We start from the raw sequence: 19387 nt of genomic DNA, 5'->3' as shown, positions 1-19387 counted from the left end.
TGTAGACGTACCCTAAGTAAGCTAGGAGCTTGTATTGGTGGAGCTGCCACAGACAGATGAAGGCCCAACAGGAAAAAGTTGAAATGCGAATTAATGATCAGACACTTTAACATATTTTCTGGAAGTTGGCAGTTGAGGCAGTGGTTTAGGACTATTAAAATGAACAGACAATTCTTTACTGATGGGATCTCTTGAAGATTATATTATACTTTTTCTATGCTACAGTTGTACCTATACTAGCAACAGTTTAGGTAAAGCAGGATTGTCTCTGGGGAAGCTGCTATTTTGCTAGATTAGAAGTACAGTACAAAGCTGTTGTTTCCCTATGGCTATGCTTAAAATACGTATGCCCTCTTTACACACAGTAGTAGATTTGATGGTAACATTTAGATGCCATTAGGCTATCCTAAACTGTATTCATACAATTCTAATCAGGGAAAAATCCTCCAGGTTATTAAATACAATTCTTCTAAAGAAGCCCTCTGCTTTCCCATATATATTGGGGGGGAGGGGAGGAGAATGTCACCACTATTAATTTTGATGTCTTTAGGAAAAATATCCTCTCCTTCCTTTGTTGGTTTTGATCACACTATTTAGTGGACAGATTCTATTTCCAGATCTACAGTGTAATTAAATTGCATTTATAACTTGAAAAGAGGCTGGAAAATGGCATTGTGTGGCTCCATGCATGTCTCAGAATTCCAGATTGATTTTACTAGTAAAGTGGTTATTTGTCTAAACTTGAAACTCTGCAAACTTAAACTAGAATCTGAAAACTAAGTCTGGCTCTTTCTGGTTCCTGCATTACCAGTAATATAGATCCAATACATAGGACTTAATTTTTGGCTGGGTAAGCAGATATGATTGTGAATGTACACAGGTAGTAGGTCTGTTGAGCAAGAATACTACTGTTACATTGTCATTTTTCTTGGCATAATGACACTTTTAATTGCTGGTGCAGGTGAAAAAGATTTAATAAGATTGCCATCTCAGTTCAGGCTTTAACAAAAAAAAATTGTATTAATTTCAGCTCCATTCAAAAAAATAAGAGAAACCATGCTTCTCCAGTGGAAAGTATGAGACTGTTAGGAAAGAAGTCCTCACCAATTCCTGAATATACAGAGGAATCACATTCAATATAAGGAGGATAAAAGTATTTAAATCAGGGTTTTAAAAGAGCGTTAAAGTCACATTTTCCACATCTTTTGAAATTGGTGCAAAATCTTACCATATTTGTATTGTGATAGTGCCTGGAGGCCTCCACCAAGTCAGAGCTTCATTGTGCTAGATGCTGTACAGACATATTAAATGACTGCCCCTTCCCCAAATTCCTTACAGTCTCAAAAACAATATCTACCCAATGGATGAGACCAAAAAAAAAGGGGGGGGGGAGGGGAGGGTTGGTGAAGGTGGGAGAAGTGGGGTAGCAAAAATAACAGTTAATGAAACATTTGATAATAGTGCATAGTTTCAGAATTCAATGTCATTAAAGGTAACAAGGCTTTGCTTTTAATCTACACATATACTGAAGCAGTTTTCATAGAAGTTCTGAAATATTTTATGGGTGTCTGCAGATTTAAATCAAGGCCACAATATGCAGAGCTCAGTATAGGACCAGGACCCAACTCAGTAAATTATTACATTCCTTAATTTCTACTATTAGGTTTAACTCCAGATGTTTTGTAATGTTTCAGGATTTGTCGTAATGGATGAAAACACAGGATACAATAAAGGTACTGAAGGAAAATAGATTGTTTCCTTTGTTAACACTGAAATTCAGAATTGATATAAAATATTTTTTTTCCCTCCCAGTTGAAGATGTGGTTGGTTGTCATGTTGAAGATGCTGTGACATTTTGGGCACAGGTGATGTAAAAAACCCTTCTTGAATAAGATACTCTAATAAGGTGTTTGTTTAATCTAGTTTCACACAAAAATGGCGGGGATGTACTTACACAAAATTTAAAATGCCTAATGGGTATATGAATGGGACTTGGGGTAAAAAAGAAACTACCTTAGGTTCCAAAGTTGAACATCCAACAATGTGGTTAAAATATTCCATCCAACTGTTCAGTTGCTTAATACTGACATAAACAGGAGTCACATATTGCCTTCTGAATTGGATTAGAAAACTATTGGCCATCAGCCAACTCAAATTTTGCATGGACTTATTCTATTCAGTGTACAGTAGGTCCTACATAAAAGCTTGAATGTTAGAACTATCGATGTTGGATCAGGAATAGTATGGAAAGTTGACCTTGGGGCCTTTAAATTTTTAACATGACTAACTTTAACATTCTAACAAAACAAAAATAATGGAAAAATCTATTGTGATTCTCAAGTTAGAATGGGAAACAGCACACCAGGTTTGAGGTTTCTGTAACTTTTTGTGGCTTTTAATGAGAATTTGGTCTGTGTTGCTCATCCCCAGGTACATATACTGTATAACTTTAAACAATGGACATGCTATCTTTTGGGGGTGTAGGCAATGCCTGTGTTTTGTCAGGTGTGTGGTGTTACAAGTAACACTTAAGATAACTGAAAAATTAGGGGAAAAATTCAGATTGTCTTGTTTTTACTTTGTGCATTTGACAGTTTCACTTTCCTTTATATAGCCAATATCCCTAATTCCTCATGTGGGCACACAGTGGCAGGAAAAGCAACACTTAAAATAGAGTAAATTATTGTAAAATCCAAAATTGGTAGGGGGACTCAGTGGCAGATACAGTACCTGAAACTGCTTTTAACTTTTTTTTTTTTTAATTCACTAGATATCATGTTGATGGTGTCCTTTTTAATTACAGTATTCTTAATTACTTGGAAGTCTTTTCAAGTATTGGCTTAATTGTATATGTAGTCACAGACTCATTATGATACATGAGTTTATTTAAACTACTTATAAGAAAACAGTCAATGCATAAATTTGAAAGGAGATCATTCGAGCTATCACTAGTAATAATTTCTTTCTTTAGAATTTAAATTTATGCATTCTGCAACTTAATCCTAGAATTTTTCTAGTATTCTGTACCCTACTATTCTTTTAGTGGATAAGCAAGTCATTTTTATTATACTAATTTTTTTCTCTCCCTCTCCACACTCTGGATTTTCTACACTTTGAACTTAAAATAAAATATAATAGTTGTCTCATCTTCTGTAGTTGATATAGGTTTTTACAACTTGGTAAACCGAAATACAATTAAAAGGTCTTGTTAACATCAGTCAAACCAAACAATTATTCTTACAAGTAAGAAAACAAGAGATTAAAAAAGTTGTTGCCTTTTCCCATAATGTTGGAAGAGGAGTGTTACATACATATTCCCAAAAATATATGAATGCTCACATTATATGAGTTTTTAAATCACATTTTTTGCAAGATCTCTTATGACTGTAGTTTTCACAAAATCTCTAAAAAAGTTAAGCTGTTAAAGTAAATATTTTTTTCAGACCAATTTTCTGCTAGAATGACATCTCACCATAGTACCTCGATATAATGCGACCCGATATAACACGAATTCGGATATAATGCGGTAAAGCAGTGCTCCGGGGGGGCGGGGCTGCGCACTCTGGTGGATCAAAGCAAGTTCAATATAACGCGGTTTCACCTATAACGTGGTAAGATTTTTTGGCTCCCGAGGACAGCGTTATATCGAGGTAGAGGTGTATGTTCCCTAACCCCTGAAAGTCGCTTTCCAGTGTTGGAAAGAAATTGCAAACAAGCTTGTATATACAGTTCAAAATTTGGAAGGTGAAAGTTGTCAGGGCAGTGCAGTGGTGTCAGGATTAGTAGATGTTTTGACTTATTTATTGGCTTTTGCAACAGACGTTTAAAGGCTTTCAAATGATAGCTAACACTTTTCACTCTCCTCTCCTACTTCTTAGAATATGAGTAGAAATAATGACATCTTGAAATTAAGTCATGCACTGGCTGAAGTTTGTCCTCAGGCCAACTCAGTTTTTGGCAATCCTGATTTTACTAAGGTAAAGGTGTGTGTGTGTGTGTGTGGAGTGTGATTTTTTTTTTTTTTACACATATGTAAAAATCTTTATTCTACTCAACTGATTTCTTAGATGTTTTCTTGATTCTTTTATTGTAATATGACTTTTATTCTCTCAACTAAAAAATAAACCCCAGATATTCAGGGGAAAAATGTAAAATAGAGTACTAGTGAAAATTTTCTAGGGTGTGTGTTTGTCTATGTTTATATTCATGCACAAACTTATATGCTACTTAGATTTACCTATAACTTGCTTCATAGTAGACTACCTCATCTCCTGAACTGCATATGTGTGCAGGTAAATTAGATTATTCTTATGATCACCTTTTTGATTTCATTAAAAAAATAAAATCCAGAAATCTCTACGATATTGTGGTTGGCATTTACCTTCTTCATAGCTATTATTATTGTTATTTATTATTGTCAGTAAAACTGTGTAGCATGGCACATGTAGCAAAAGCTCCATGAATCTAATACGTAACATGTTTTGCAGCATGATAAAACATTTCTTCGAAGTATAGTATTGTATAACTAGATGTATTGAGGATTGTATATTTTGAAGCCTCCAGCGTATGCTGGCATAGGAGACAGGATACTGGGTTAGGTGGACTGCCACTCTGTTTCAATATTGTGCAAATATCCAGATTACAAACTGTTGAAAAATAAGTGTTCTAATGGACTGTGGTATATAATTTTGAGGTGCACTTATGCTTACAGAATGCCACTTTCTCTTCTGATCTACAGATCTACGGTGGATGTTTTTCTGAAGATAAATGCTGGTATAGATGCAAAGTACAGCAAGTGATCAGTGATGAAAAGGTAGGAAATATATTTTAGGATATTATTGTTCTTTACTGCTGAATCACTTTTAAAAGCAAATATATGGAAACAAAAAATAATATACTTCTGAGGCTTATCATTGCCTAAAAAAATCTAAATCTGTTGTTACTTGCCTGGGGCATACGTTAAAGCAGGGGTGGGCAAACTACGGCCCGTGGGCCGCATCCGGCCCGTCAGACCTTTTAATCTGGCCCTCGAGCTCCCACCGAGTAGCAGGGTCGGGGGCTTGCCTCACTCTGTGCAGCTCCCGGAAGTAGCAGCATGTCCTCCCTCCGGCTCCTACGTGTAGGGGCAGCCAGGGGGCTCCCTACACTTCCGCCACCCCAAGCGCTGGCTCTGTAGCTCCCATTGGCAGCAGTTCCCGGCTAATGGGAGCAGCAGGGTGGTGCCTGCAGACAGGGCAGCACGCTGAGCTGCCTGGCTGTGCCTCCGCGTAGGAGCCGGAGAAGGGGCATGCCGCTGCTTCCAGGAGCTGCTTGAGGTAAGCACTGCCTGGAGCCTGCACCCCTGACCTCCTCCTGTGCCCCAGCCCCCTGCCCCAGCACTGATCCCCCTCCTGCTCTCTGAACCCCTCGGTCCCAGCCCAGAGCACCCTCCTGCCCCGCAAACCTCTCAACCCCAGCCCAACCTAGGGTGACCAGATGTCTCGATTTTTGGGTCTTTTTCTTATATAGGCTTCCATTATCCCCCACCCCCTGTGCCGATTTTTCACACTTGCTGTCTGGTCACCCTAGCCCCACCCCAGAGCCCTCACCCCCCTGCCCCAGACCTGATCCCCTTCCAGCCCTCTGAACCCCTCAATCCCAGCCTGGAGCACCCTCCTGCACCCCAAACCCCTCACCCCCAGCTCCACCCCAAAGCCCTCAAGCCCCCCCCAACACCGAAACCCCCTGCCCCAGCCCGGAGCCCCCTCCCACACCCTGAATTCCTCATTTCTGGCCCTACTCCAGAGCCTGGACCCTCAGCCGGTGTCCTCACCCCCTCCCGCACTCCAACCCCCGATTTCATGAGCATTCATGGCCCGCCATACAATTTCCATACCCAGATGTGACCCTCAGGCCAAAAAGTTTGACCACCTATGCATTAAAGTGATAAGTTCTTTTGGAAGCTTTAAGTTGATGGGAAGATTGGTACAGTGTGTGTATACCTTTGAAGTGACAGACAGACAGACAGACACACACACGTACCTAGAGTAACAGTTGCCAGTGTTATCAAGCAGCACCATTTCACTTCAAAACTTCTGAGAAGAGAAAATGGGAGTTGGGATCTGGCTGATAACATTCACCGAAATAATATTAGAGATGATACTTATGGCTTTCAGGTGACTTTTGAAGCTCCCAGGCTAGGGTTGTTTGGTAATGTTGATGTCCAAACACAAGAGGTTTATTACCCTCACTAGAAATGGTGATATCCACTCTGGCTCATGCCCTAATGATTTGGGAGCTTCCTTTAATTTCACCTCTGCCCTTGAAGACAGCCTGATTTCACAACTTTTCCTATGTCATTTCATAGCCAGATTTAAAACTGGAAAAATTATCAGTGAAAAGCTGTTTTGTTCTTGAAACTAAAGATTAAATTTAGAGTGAGGTGCTAAATTTGGGATTTTTCCCTAACTCAGTGTTTTTCAAAGTTCGGGTCGTGACCCAGTACTGAGTCACGGCATGTAAAGCAGTGGGTCGCTCTGGTCAGCACTGCAGACTGTGACATTAAAAAGTCCCATCGGCGGTGCTGCCCAGCTAAGGCAGGCTAGTGCCTACCTGTTCTGACACCGCGCTGCACCCCGGAAGTGGCCAGTAGCAGGTCCGGCTTCTAGGCAGGGGGCCCACGGGGCTTCGCATGCTGCCCCTGCCCTGAGCTGCTTGCGTGCCTCTGCCTAGGAGCTGGACCTGCTGCTTGCTGCTTCCGGGGCACAGTGCGGTCCACGGTGCCAGGACAGGTGGGAAGCCTGCCTCTGCACCTGGCTGCGCTGCTGACCGGGAGCCGCCGGAGGTAACCCCATGCCCTAACCCCGCTCCTCAATCCCCTGCCCCAGCCCTGAGCCCCCCCAAACCAGGAACCCCTTCCTGCACCCCAGACCCCTCATCCTCTGCCCCACCCCAGAGCCTGCACCCCCAGCCCAAAGCCCTGATCCCCTCCTGCACCCCAACCCCCTGACCCAGTCCTGAGCCCCCCTCCTAAACTCGGAGCCCCTCCTGCATCCCAGACCCTTCATCCCCAGCCCCAGCCCAGAGCCTGCACCCCCAGCCCAGAGCCATTCCCCCAAACCCGGAGCCCCTCCTGCATCCCACACCCCAATCCCCTGCCCCACCCCAGAGTGCCCTCCCACACCCTGAACCCCTCATTCCTGGCTGCAGCCCGCACCCCAACCCCCTGCCCCAGCCCTGAGCCTCTCCCAAACCCCTCATCCCCAGCTCCATTGGGTCACGGGCATCAACAATTTTCTTCAACTGGGTCCCCAGAAAAAAGTTTGAAAACCACTGCCCTAACTTATCCCCTTTATTAAAAGAGATCTCCAAATGTAATATGAATATATATACAAATATATGTACATACTTCCCAAAAACTCAAGCTGCTAGCAAGCCAACACTTTAACTATTAGAGGAAAAGTAAGACGGAATGTGGTTTTTCATTTAAAAAACATTGGTACACAAACTGTTGAATTAACATAAGCAAATTGCAAAAACACCTTAGAACTTGCTTAACCTTTGAAATGTCCTGCTTGTCAGACCTACTTTTAACCATCAAATATATCTCCTTTCTGGAAAGACCACAAAAACTGTAGCATGCACTGTGAGACTCGAATGGGCTGAAGTGGACTAATGAAACAATGAATGGATATTTCTAAAGATTGTTCTGAATTTTTTTAAAACTGTATACTTACTTAGTAAATAGTTAGCTGTTTATGCAAGGTATTAGAACAAAACTGCTGAAGATTTCCTTTGAGAAGCCTCTTGTACTTTCAGGCACACTTATTGCCTTTTGTATCACCATCTTACTGTTTTTTTTTATATATCTGATACCATTTTTTCTTCAGATATCGAAACTGTAAGATACTTATTAGTTGTTTGTCAAGGTCTTTTGGCACCCGTCAATTGGGAGCTTGTTGCACTGAAATTGATAGTTTTATACTTGAGGAGAGGTGGCAATTGCTTCCACTAAATGACATCATTGTTCCCAGTTTATGGTAAGAGGTGCTATGAACAATGATTATTCTATACAGAATAGATTTACACTGGAAGAGATGAGGGTAATAAATGTTCAGGATTTTTAAACAGAAAATGGAAAAGCTGTGACCTTGAAAACGCATTATGCTGACCATAAAAATGGCACAGTAACTTTGAACAAAAAATTTTATATTTGTAAATTAAGATTTTATTTTTAATTTTCAGTTTTGATGGTGTAGTTTGAGCTGTGACTTCTCCTACCTAGTAGGTTTGCTTCTATAAGGGCTTAGCTATCTTTTCTGTATATTGTCCTTGATCAGATGTAGAACTCCCTTTAGGACTTGCACACTAGGATCACAAGTGATATATAGTCCTCTAAGTACTGTATATTTTAATACATACTACTGTAGTAGACTTGTAGCAGCTATGCTTATTTATATTTGATATTATTGCCACAGTGTCAGGTATTATACATTGATTATGGAAATTCTGAGATTCTAAATCGATCAGAAATAGTTGAGATTCCAGAGAACTTGCAATTTCCCAACATTGCTAAAAAGTATAGACTCTGGGGACTACAGATTCCTCCTGATCAAGATTTAAATCAATTTGACCAGGTAAGTTATAGACTTCTAAATGTGTGGATGATGAACTGTGTAACAAATAAAGCCAAACTATCTACATCCTTTTTCATCCAAACGATTTTTCATCCTTAGGAATCCATAAAAGATGAATGTTGAGAATGTCTTTACCCATCAAGCTGAGACTCATGGGGGATATCTGTAAGATAGTCAAATCTCTCACCATTAATGAACTTTAAAAGCCAAAATGGCCATCTTAAAAAATGAGTGGAGATGCTATCTAGATAGCCAGTAGTAGGTGGAGGATGGTCTTGGGAGCTCTAGGTTCTGTTCCTGGTTCTGTCACAAACTCTCTCACTTGACCAAGTGACATGGCGCTCTCTCTGTTTCAGTGTCCGTCTTTAACAGGAAATAATACTTCCCTAAATCAACAGGGAAGTATTCCCTGTTGGAATGGAACATGAATCCATTGATGGTTGTGAGTTGCTCAGGGATGATGACGATGAGTGCCACAGAAAATAAATAAATTAAATTCATTGGAAAGAATGCTGGGTTGATGGATGGAGCTAGAAAAATACCTGCCCTCTTGTCATCAGTGAGTGTGAATTTGCTTCCTCTTTGGCACTTCTGCATTCAACTGGTGGTTTAGAGGAGAATCGGGAGATCGTTGTTAATCTTATAGTTGGAGGTAGTAAAGCCTCTAGTAAAGGCTGCCTAACAAATTCCATTGTAACCCACTGTTTCCAGTTACTTATAACTGTGCCAAACTTTAACTGTTAGGGCTAAATTTTTCCATATTTGCTCTCTGCCTCAGGCTGAACTTCTTTTTTTTTTTTTTTTTTTGGGGGGGGGGGGGGCTTTTTTTAAAAATTTTTTTTTTAAATTTTTGTTTTTTTTTTGGGGATTTTTTTTTTTTTTTTTTTTTTGGGGGGGGGGGGAGGGACATCAGCAAAAACAGCTTATTCAAAGAAATGGCTGAGTTAAGGGTGTTTTTTTTCTCTGTTAAGTTGTTTTCAGCCACTTCTTTGAAGGGCTGCATCACATCCCATTCCTCTCAGCCTTCAAACCTGCCAGTGTCTGACACTAGCAATCAAACTAATAACTGCAGTTCTAGCATTCCTAACTTTTGAATGCTTGATTTTTCAGTCTTGACATTTCAGTGTTGATATTCACAATGTAGATGTTTATATGTAATAATGTAATGACATTTGCATTCCATTTCAAGTGGTAGATATGTAGCTGATCACACATTTTTATATAATTTGCTCTGTAGTAGTGAGGACTTATTTAAATGGGAGATATTTAGTGCTGCGGTTAAGCGTTAGCCATTTCATTTAAGTGACTATGACCAATGTGGATAAAATGTTGACAGCTAAAATGACGGGGGTAAGGGGTTAGAGGAATGGCACAAATCACATTATTATTTATAATACAATCTTTTCCTGTATTACTGAAAGGTTAACCTTTGAATAATGCTGTTAAATATTTGGCCTGGGATTTTCAAAGTGGCCTAATGTAGTTTGGTGCCCAACTTTCATTGAAAGTCTAACTCCTCTAGGCTCCACTGAAGTCTTTAACAGGTCTGTTTGCTGATGGAAAGTTAGTTGAGTTAAGCAAAGAGAAACTATTCACTGTGGGCAGTTTTATAACTTCTGTACATTTATTTTACAGGGGAGAAAGTTTTTATGCAGTTTAATTTTTGAAAAAGAAATAAAAATGCGACACAAAGCCACATACCAGGATGGTACCATTGTTGCCCAGGCTGAGTATGGAAAAGTGGATATTGGGGAAGAAGTGGCTAAGAAGGGGTTTGCTGAAAAATGCAAATCCCCTATAAATGCTAACAACTGCGAAGAGAAAAAAACAGATGTCGCTCAATACCAACCCTGGAATGCAAAAGTTTCAGCTCCAGCATGGGAGAACAGACCCAACCCTTCAGTATCCAACCGACTGAAAGGGCGTTTTGGTGACCAGATAGGTACCAACATGAGGAATGAAAATCATACTGGGAACTATATGCCTTTTGCGAAGTAAGACGGGGTGGGGTCTGATAGTGAGTGTCACTGTTTTGATATAGACTCATTACTGAGTGTGTATGTAGGAGAGGAAGGTGGGAAAAGCAAAAAGTGAGCAATTAAAGACAATAAATTTCAGCCCTTGCTAAGTGGATGTTTTGTCTCCTAAAAGCTTCCGTGTAGGAAACTCCAGCCCCGTTCAAGTTGGTCATCCAAAATCACTGGACACCTTTGAAATCTTTGCCCGACGCTCTTAATTATTGTTTTTTTTTCTAGCTGAAACTTGTCTTTCTTATTAAAGATGGTTTCTGCTCTGACTCATTTCATTTGAGCTTTTATTCTCTTTAGTGTTATTACTCTTGTCTTTACTATTTTATTCATCTTCACACTTGTGTAGCAGAGAGAGAGAGAGAGGGTCATGCAGTGAGAGCACAGCGAATTCTCTAGATATTAACTTTCTGAAGAATGTTTCCCCCTCCCCCCTGCTCTTGGAAGAGCTTGGGGCCTGGCTGTTAAGAGGTGTGGGAGAGTCTAGAAAAATTGATGGAAGTTGGGACATTGGTTCCAAGGTAAGGGAGAAGATGATGTGGAAGGTTTAGTCGAGGATTGAAGTTGCAAGGCATTGGTCCCTGCAATAATTTTGCAAAAGAGACAACACAGATATGCATTATATAAGTATGCACTCAGACATGTTGTTTTCACTTTATGATAGAGCATATTGGTTACTTGTGCTGGAGCTTACCTGATTCAGTCAGTCCATGTTAATTTACCTCAATATTAAAAAAAAAAAATTCACTGTTCAAAAATGCAGAGTATAAAAGTGTATCTTTTGTCTGTTGGGGAAGGGAGTACAAGAGCTATGCTCAGATGAAATAAAGCCAAGTCTTACAACTGGAAGTAAGTATGTGTCTGTACCACTTGTGCTTACAGTGACAAGAGGTGGTGATGGTGGTCATAAATCTTTAAAAAGACATTCATGGTATCTAGAGTTTCCAGGGCTACAAGTTGCTGAAGAAGGGGAATGTGGGTGATAAAGATGCTGCTCAGCAACCGGAAACGTTAGGCAGCAGAATAAGTAAACGTCTTCTAAAAATATATATATTTAAACTTCACTGGCTTTTCATATTTTCCTGATCTCTTCTGTCTATTTAGGAATTTTATAGAGAGCCCATCACTGAAGCATCTGAGGGCATGACTTCCCCCATGTTATGTTTTGCAAGATCACATTCTGGATCACCAGGATGTTTGTTCACATTGATGTTTGTTGGGACCATAATTTGGAATGCAGCTCAATTAGCTTGATAGTAAACTGCCTCATCCCTGAATTGCTTTGAAGTAGCCAGGACTGTTTCCTGAATTTTAGAGACGTTCAGGGTCTGGTAAACAATTCATTCTTTCGTCCATCCCGCTGCAGCAGCATTGTCCTCCATAATGTTCAGACTGGCCTAGGGAAGTGTGCACCTCCTGGCAGCAATTAGATCCTAGCTTTCTACTTCCACCCATTCCCATGGCAGTTTTTAATAATTCTCTGCATATCACAACCTTTATTGAGTGAAGTTTTGTGTACATATGCCGATGAAGGAAACTGAGGCACAAAGAGGTTGTATACAAATCTGTTTGAAGACCAGCGTGGGAAGGTCACACTTCTAAAGAAATGTGGCATAATTTCATCATGTATAATTGCTTATACAATAGATTTCTATTCTTGATCTGTACGACTAAGATGTTCTTGACAGTCATGATTAAAGAATTGTCGTACCATTATAAAATAAGCATCTTGATTCTGTTAATATTCATTTATTTTTAATAGGGAAAAATTGATGGCTTGTGACTTTAAGATGGGGTCAAACATCAGTTTGGCAAAAATAAAACAGGATCAGAAACTGATTGAAGAGAATGAAAAGCTCAGAAACGAGAAAGAGATTCTCCAAGCGGAAAATCAAATTCTCCTCCAAAATTCTAAAGAACTAGAATCGACAATTGCACAGCTGAACCATCAAATGCAGGTACGTGAAAAAGCGAGGGAGATTCTCCTGGTGCCCTTTCGGTCCTCACTATCAAGATTGCTTATGATTGGTAACTTCATAATTTTGCAGTAGTAGTTTACTTACTCACCTGTCTAATAGACTCATCTGATTAATTTCTGTGGAAATCTGTCTTCCCCAATAGACTGAATCTTGCTTCTGGCATATAGACTGAAACAACTTTTGTACGGAGGAGAGGTCACATAGTCTGACATTTTCAAAGCCAATGTTGAACCATCCACAACTTGTTGAGTCACGGAACTGGATGAAATAGATTGCTTCCCTAACTGTGGTGCCAAATAAAACACAAGCGTGTGTGTGTGATACTCCACGGTGAAAGATGTTTATTCTAATTGAGAAACACAGTACTTAGTACCAGATTTACTGTTTGATTTTGAAAATGGATATGTGGAATACGGTGTGAAAGAAAATGCTTGACCCAAATTATCAAAATGAGAGCGTGTCTCATATGTTAAAAGTATCTTGTGTTAGCTCAGGTTTGAAGAGCATGAGATATGTACATTTCAGAACTGTTGAAAGAGCAGGTTACCTTTGATCTGATTCCTTGCGGTTGGGCAGTTGAGGTGGGTGGGTGTCTCCGTCCCATTCTTCCAGAGATGTGCACTTGTGGAGGCCAATCTTCCACTGTGAATACAGGTTTTGGGGTGTTGGTAGAGTAACCTGCACACAGGTGCCTGTCTCCTCTCCCGTTCCTGCTGGACAGCAGATCAAACTGAAACAGACAGGGAGGAGAACTCAGGACTGGGAGTGCAAGTGAGAGGGAGCAGGAATGTTCAGAACCAGCTTTGCTACCCAGTAGCACTGCCATGTCCTGTGGTGAATTGCCCCTCTTTAGGAGGGCAGCTGTTCTTGCCTCGTCTCTCCATGACTGATCAGTATGCAAAAGTTGTCACCAGCGCTTCTGTCCTCTGAAGATACTATCAAATCGTTGTAATTCCAGGTAAGTCGGAGTAACCTTGGGTATGTCTACACTGCAGTTAAGAACCCACGGTGCCAGCGGACCCTGGCTTGGGATAAGGGGTTTAATTGTGGTGTAGATGTTTGGCCCAAGCCCAATGTCTACACCAAAATTAAACAGCCTCTGAACCTGAGCCCTGGAAGCCTGAGTCAGCTAGCGTGGGCCAGCCGGGAGTGTCTAATAGCAGTGTACACATACCCCTTAACAAACAAGGTGGTAGCCACTGGCACGTAGGTGGAGTTGGTTGAACGCCTGAAGTACAGACAAGCCCTTTTAAAGGAGATAGAATCTCTGCCTTCTGAGAGTTCTACTGGTTTTCTTCTCACTTCCTAAGCTGAAAGGTTGAGTGTCTTTTTATATTAATCATGCATAACCATGTTTAAATGAAAAGGTTGTGACATAGTACTTAAAAGACAGGTCTTCCCTCCGCTTCCCTTCCCATGGCTGCATGCTGCGTGGAGCAATTTAGATAATTGATTTTAAAAAATCCTCTTGATTTATATCAGTTTGAGGCTTTCTAAAACTAATTGGAAAATGATTATTATTGCAACTTTAGATTAAAATTTAATATGAACTCAACTATAGATGCTGTTATTCTAAATGGCACTCCTAGTAGGGTATCTTATTTGAGTTTTACAAAACTGGTGTAAGCAAAATAAATAAATAAATACTGAATCTAAAGGACCTGATCCTGCTAATAGTTAAGCAGGTATGTAATTTACTCACAAATGTTCCTGTTGACTTTAGGTTTAATGAGCATAAGTATTTGCAGCGTCCAAGGCTAAATTACTTCTATTAAAAACTGTACTCTTACAGGCAGCCTTTGACCCTTCAAAACAAAATTTCTGTGTTAACCATGAAAAGTTATTTTGAACTCTTTAAATACACACGCACCAATGTTTTCAAAAATAGGCTAAAATTAGGTACCAAAAGATGGATTTAGGAGCCTGAGTGGGATTTTTAAAAGCACCTAAGTGATTTATGAGCACAAGTCCAGTTGACTGCAAACCCTGATCGAGGAGTGTAGCCTGGTATGAGTTTTTCATTTTGATTGATTTGTGGAAGTTCAGTATATTGGAAGAGTGGTGTTGATTGCAAATACAGCACAGGGTATTTGCTTATCAATTGGTGTTTGCATTTGTGGTGTTCTGACAGTAAAGATGCTAATTGGGCCCTGGACTTATTTTTTTCAGCATTGATGAGCATTTTAAGTGTAAAATTTCTTAGTGGGAGGAAAATCTCAATAAAATCTGAAACTCTGCTAACAATTAGGAAACGGAAGAAGTACAAAGCATCCCCTTCAACAGTTTAAGACTAAAAGGGGAAGGAAGTAAAGAACTAGCAATATTTAAATACAAAAATATAATTTTTTAAAATCATGATTTTCATCCACCATGGTTGCATGACCATATATAGCCATTTTGTCTGTGCTGGGCACAGGCTTGTCTGTATTTCATTTCTAGTTAAAAATCCCAATAATACCGTGTTTTAGTAATCTAGGCTAACAATTTAACCATTGTTTGTGTCCTTTGTCACCACCCCTCCCCACCCCCCCACCCCCGCCAAAAAATCAATAATGTAGGAAGAAAAGGAAACATCTAAGGAAACTCTTGAACATTTGGGGAAAACTCTGCATACGTATGTAGGAACTAAAATGAGAAGTTTGGCTGCCCAGGTTGAGGTACTGAAAGATGTTAGGTATGTACAAGTTTTTTAACTGTACCAAATTACCACTGCTGTATTTTTTACTTTTAAAATGAGTGCATGCTATTTGTTCTCTCATTCAATTTTAATTTTTGTAGTCATTATTTTATTCTGCTATTTTCCTTTTAACAAAACTAACATGAAAAGACAGAGAAGTCTTTTTGACTTGCTACTACAATCTTTGACTGAAATCTGCAGCTTTTATGTCCAGCTGTCAAGGTGGTAGGCTAGTTCCTGCCTTCCAATGTTGGTTGGATAGATCTGAAGAGTTTAGTTTAGATCTTTGTATTTCTTTCTAACCATCGTAGCAAACAGCTTGAAATTCCTATTTAGTGTCCTGAGGCAGGTAGTTCCTGATAAAAGTTGTTAAAAAGTATGGGCACAGTGAAATACTTTCACTGCTGATCATTGGCTAGCCATTCAAATTACACCTCCCCTATCCGGGGTGGGCTTGTAGAGCGCATGGTGCTATTGTTATTCAAGCTAGCTAGATCAGAGCTAGCTCAGGTATGGCTGTGTGTGCTGCGGTCACACCTTTGATTGCTGTGTAGACACAAGTCTTTCCTGTGGTTCCCTCTCTGTGTTGCCTTTTTGTTGTGTTGTGGGTTGCAAAGTGAAACAAAATGAAGCAGTACAGGGCAGCTGTGGAAAGGGGCTGTGTTGGGAGAAGTCTAAGATAGAAGTGACCATCAATTCTAGTGAGAAGGAAGTTGCTCTAGTGTGTTTAAGAGAGAAAATGGATGAGCTTTTCAAAGAGAGAGGTGCCCTGGGGTAGAGAATAAACAAATCTAAGAAAAATGAATAGACAAAATATAAAGGGTGGGAATGAGAAAGTTCAAAGTAAGAGAGACAACACAAGTGTAGCCTTTTATGCTATTGAATATTAATATATACCTGTTATTTCCTGCAGTATTGTGTTACTTGCTGGCAGATGTCATACCTTTTAATTATCTTCTTTTTTGAGATGGGAGTGGGTAAGAATACCTGCAGGGACAGCAGAAATTTCACTTGACTCATTGTTATTGGATATGAAATTAGGTTAATGTGGCAGGTTTTTAAAAACAATTATGTGCACCACTATTGAGTAATATTGTTTCAAGCTATGAAGAAAAGTGTTTTCCAGCTAAATATTCTTGTTTAATTCTTTCTCTCCTCACCACTCAGGCGTTCAAATATGAATGTTCATTTTGGAGATGACCTCTTCAGAGCTGTAAAGGAGGTTACTGAAAGATGTCTCATTGCTCCGTCTTCCTTGGGAAAGTTGGAGAAGATTTGGGCAGAATATAACTTGGCTCAAGAGATGATTCAGTTGTGCAAAAATGTGGTGGGTTGGATGTTTTTTCTCAGAGCTGTAATTTATAGGCTGTTGATAGAGTACATTAGTCTTATAAAGTGAACTCTGTTATCATGAATAGAGAATGGAAAAATCTACCTTGCCTTCAGTAACTGCAGTATTTTCCAGAAATGATAAATTTGGATTGTTCGCTTCATTTTAAAGAAGATTAAACTTTTGACACTCCTGATTTAAATGAGGCGATTGGGGCATTCAGAGCCATCAGAAAATGGCAAGTGGGGGTTATTGGTATGCTCCCTGCTCAGAAGGTGAGGACACGTGGTATGGGTTTTAATGAGACTGCAACTTTATTAGTCACATTACATCCAAGGTTCTCATCGGGACAGTCCAATGCAGTCACTTGCACCCCATTGGTCTTTTGCCTGTTTTGGGGGGTCCCACTACAGAGGGAGCCAATCATCAAACTAAGAGGTTCTCTGTGTGCCTCCACTTGCCCTCTTGCATGCCCCCTTTGGTGGTTGAGGCGAGAGGGGACCTGGGCACCTCTCCGCCCCTCAGCCAACATTGCTCTCAAGCACATTGATGGGGCGGTCCCCCTGGGGTAGTATCCCAGCTTATGGTTTGCACTTCCCCCATGGGGGTTAGACACATGCCCCATCTCATAAGGAGATGCCCTTGGGAGGCCCCTATGTTACCTTTTTGGATCTGGAGCCTAAATCAGCAAGATCCTGCACTGGTTATCTGCCAAAAGTTGTGGCAAGTAAATGTCTCTCCAATAGTTCCAAACTGCCCTCCGGGACAGGGAGAATCCCAGCCCTATGGTTGCCCAAAACTCAACCCCTGGATTTCATTGTGAGGAAGGTGAGAAAACCTCACCAGCCTTGGCCAGTTTGTGGTATGTAGAAACATTCCTTCCCAGCCCCAAAGTGGTGACGAGCACAGCCCGCAGCAACCTAGATAAGGGAGGGAACGTGGGTTGACTGTTGGAAGCCAGCAAACAGAAGTGGCCCTGAGCATGGGGATCCTATCATGGCTGCAAATCTTGTGCCAAATTCCATGAGACCTTATGGCTCCAAATCCCACGAAACCTTAAGCCCACCCTGGAAGTTCTGAGGGGGCTGGCAGTCTTATGGGATCCACTCTGTGCTGTTTGCCCTCTTTGGTTGCACCATCAAAATGCACCCCTTCCTAGGCTCAGGGCTCTTTTGAGTTGTTATAATAGGAAACTAGTTTCAACTTTAATGTTGGAGATTGTCTTTCTCTGTCACACACCACAAGTGGTCTTTGAGACAGTATGCTAAATACAGGAGAACTCTATGCTCCCTCCCTGTGGTAGGGAGAAAACAAAAGTGTTAACGATACAGAAATGGGTGCGGTGGTCTAGTGTAGGAGAGAGCATGCCACCCAGCATAGCCATTGGCAGCCTCTTTATGTCAGTTAACTTGATTGGAGCCGGCCTGAGTCAGGGAGGGTTCTAGTTATGTGCTTTACGGGTGATTGATGGACAGGGCAGGGTCTCAGCCTCTGGGAAAGGGGGATCCTCCTCTCCATGTCCCCCATGTATGGCTCCAGCATTGGGAGCAATCAAAGAGGGGAGTGGTTGAAACCAGTGTCCTGTGGAGTCCTTGGGACCAGCAAGAGAAATCAATGGTGTGTATGTGTTTTGGGGACAAAGATGAGGGGATTATACTTCTGCTAGCAGGAAGCTGCTTCTACCTCAGGTACTTCTCCAAAGCTACCCCAGGGAACCGGGGAAGGAACCGTTATCCCCACAACACCCCTCTCCCTTCCAATGTGCACGCACATGTGCTATTTTTCCCTGCTTGCGCTCCCGAGTGGCGGCTTCTGTAGGCTTCTCTTACAGGCTTCCTGTGCACCACATCCCTCTTTGGTGCTGGCTTGTGCTGCTGCATGTTCTGTAATGTTTACCTACTCATAATTCTACTGTAGAGGCTAAAATAATGTTTGCTAGGAGTCTTAAGTTTTTTATATGGAGAATGCTGTAATATAGCTTTATCCATCGATCTCAAAGGACTTTACAGAGCAAGTTAAGAGTATCATAAGTGCAAATTAGCTTTTGTTATTAATATATTTATCCCTTTCTGTATAACCTTCCTACCTTGGACTGTCACTGAGGCCGCATTCAGTAGTTCTGCAGATAAAGTGAACCCTGAGGATTTATCATTACTAGAAAATATAATTTTATCTTATGAAATGTGAGACCAATAGACAATGTGTCATGAATTTTCTCCTAAATTTAAGAATAAACATTTGAAGTAAGACTGTTTACTTCCCAAGCACTGCGAAATTATACTGATGCATTAGCTCATGAAATGGACTAGAAAAATTACTGTTAATAGAAGTGAAACAAGTCTATTTTCCTCACCATCCATGAGAAATATTAACACTAAACAATAGTAAAAAAGAAACTGATATTTTTAAATTTTCAGTTTTTAATGATCCAGTAGGTTAATTGTAAACAACATAAAGAGATTTGTTTTTAAAAATACTTAACTTCGCTCTGCATGAGTAACACCCACTATGAACACATAGTTTAACAGTAAAACAAATGAGCTTGCTATAATTTGTTTATGGAGAGGTGGTCAGTAAGGAAGAGAAATAGGTAGGTTGCTAGGGCTTTGATATCCAAAATTGTTTAAGTACTGTAGCAGCAAAGAATAAAGAGAAAGAAGGAGCTTACAGGCCTAGAACAGTCTTAAGGATTCATTTTAATGACTTTTCCTTTGGAACATCCTTCATCCCAGATGAAGCAGCAGCAGTTGGAAACTTTT

General features: G+C 40.6%; 1 protein-coding gene across 1 annotated transcript in view; it reads left to right on the top strand.

Annotated features, from left to right (window-relative positions):
• Positions 1-1690: 1690 nt before the first annotated feature.
• The window catches only part of STK31 (serine/threonine kinase 31), a 102513-nt gene continuing 84816 nt past the window's right edge, over positions 1691-19387 (top strand). Inside the window, exons 1-9 of the mRNA XM_026649341.1 lie at positions 1691-1733; positions 1813-1865; positions 3879-3977; positions 4739-4813; positions 8457-8615; positions 10251-10609; positions 12405-12600; positions 15180-15295; positions 16466-16625. Of these exons, the coding sequence (XP_026505126.1) occupies positions 1706-1733; positions 1813-1865; positions 3879-3977; positions 4739-4813; positions 8457-8615; positions 10251-10609; positions 12405-12600; positions 15180-15295; positions 16466-16625 (1245 nt within the window). The 5' untranslated portion in view covers positions 1691-1705. The remainder of the gene's footprint in view (positions 1734-1812; positions 1866-3878; positions 3978-4738; positions 4814-8456; positions 8616-10250; positions 10610-12404; positions 12601-15179; positions 15296-16465; positions 16626-19387) is intronic.

Source organism: Terrapene carolina, unplaced genomic scaffold, assembly GCF_002925995.2.
Source record: "Terrapene carolina triunguis isolate 2854851 unplaced genomic scaffold, T_m_triunguis-2.0 Scaffold84, whole genome shotgun sequence".
Lineage (NCBI taxonomy): Eukaryota > Metazoa > Chordata > Testudines > Emydidae > Terrapene > Terrapene triunguis.
The sequence above is the reverse complement of the archived record's forward strand: the minus strand, read 5'-3'. Positions and strand labels throughout refer to the sequence as shown.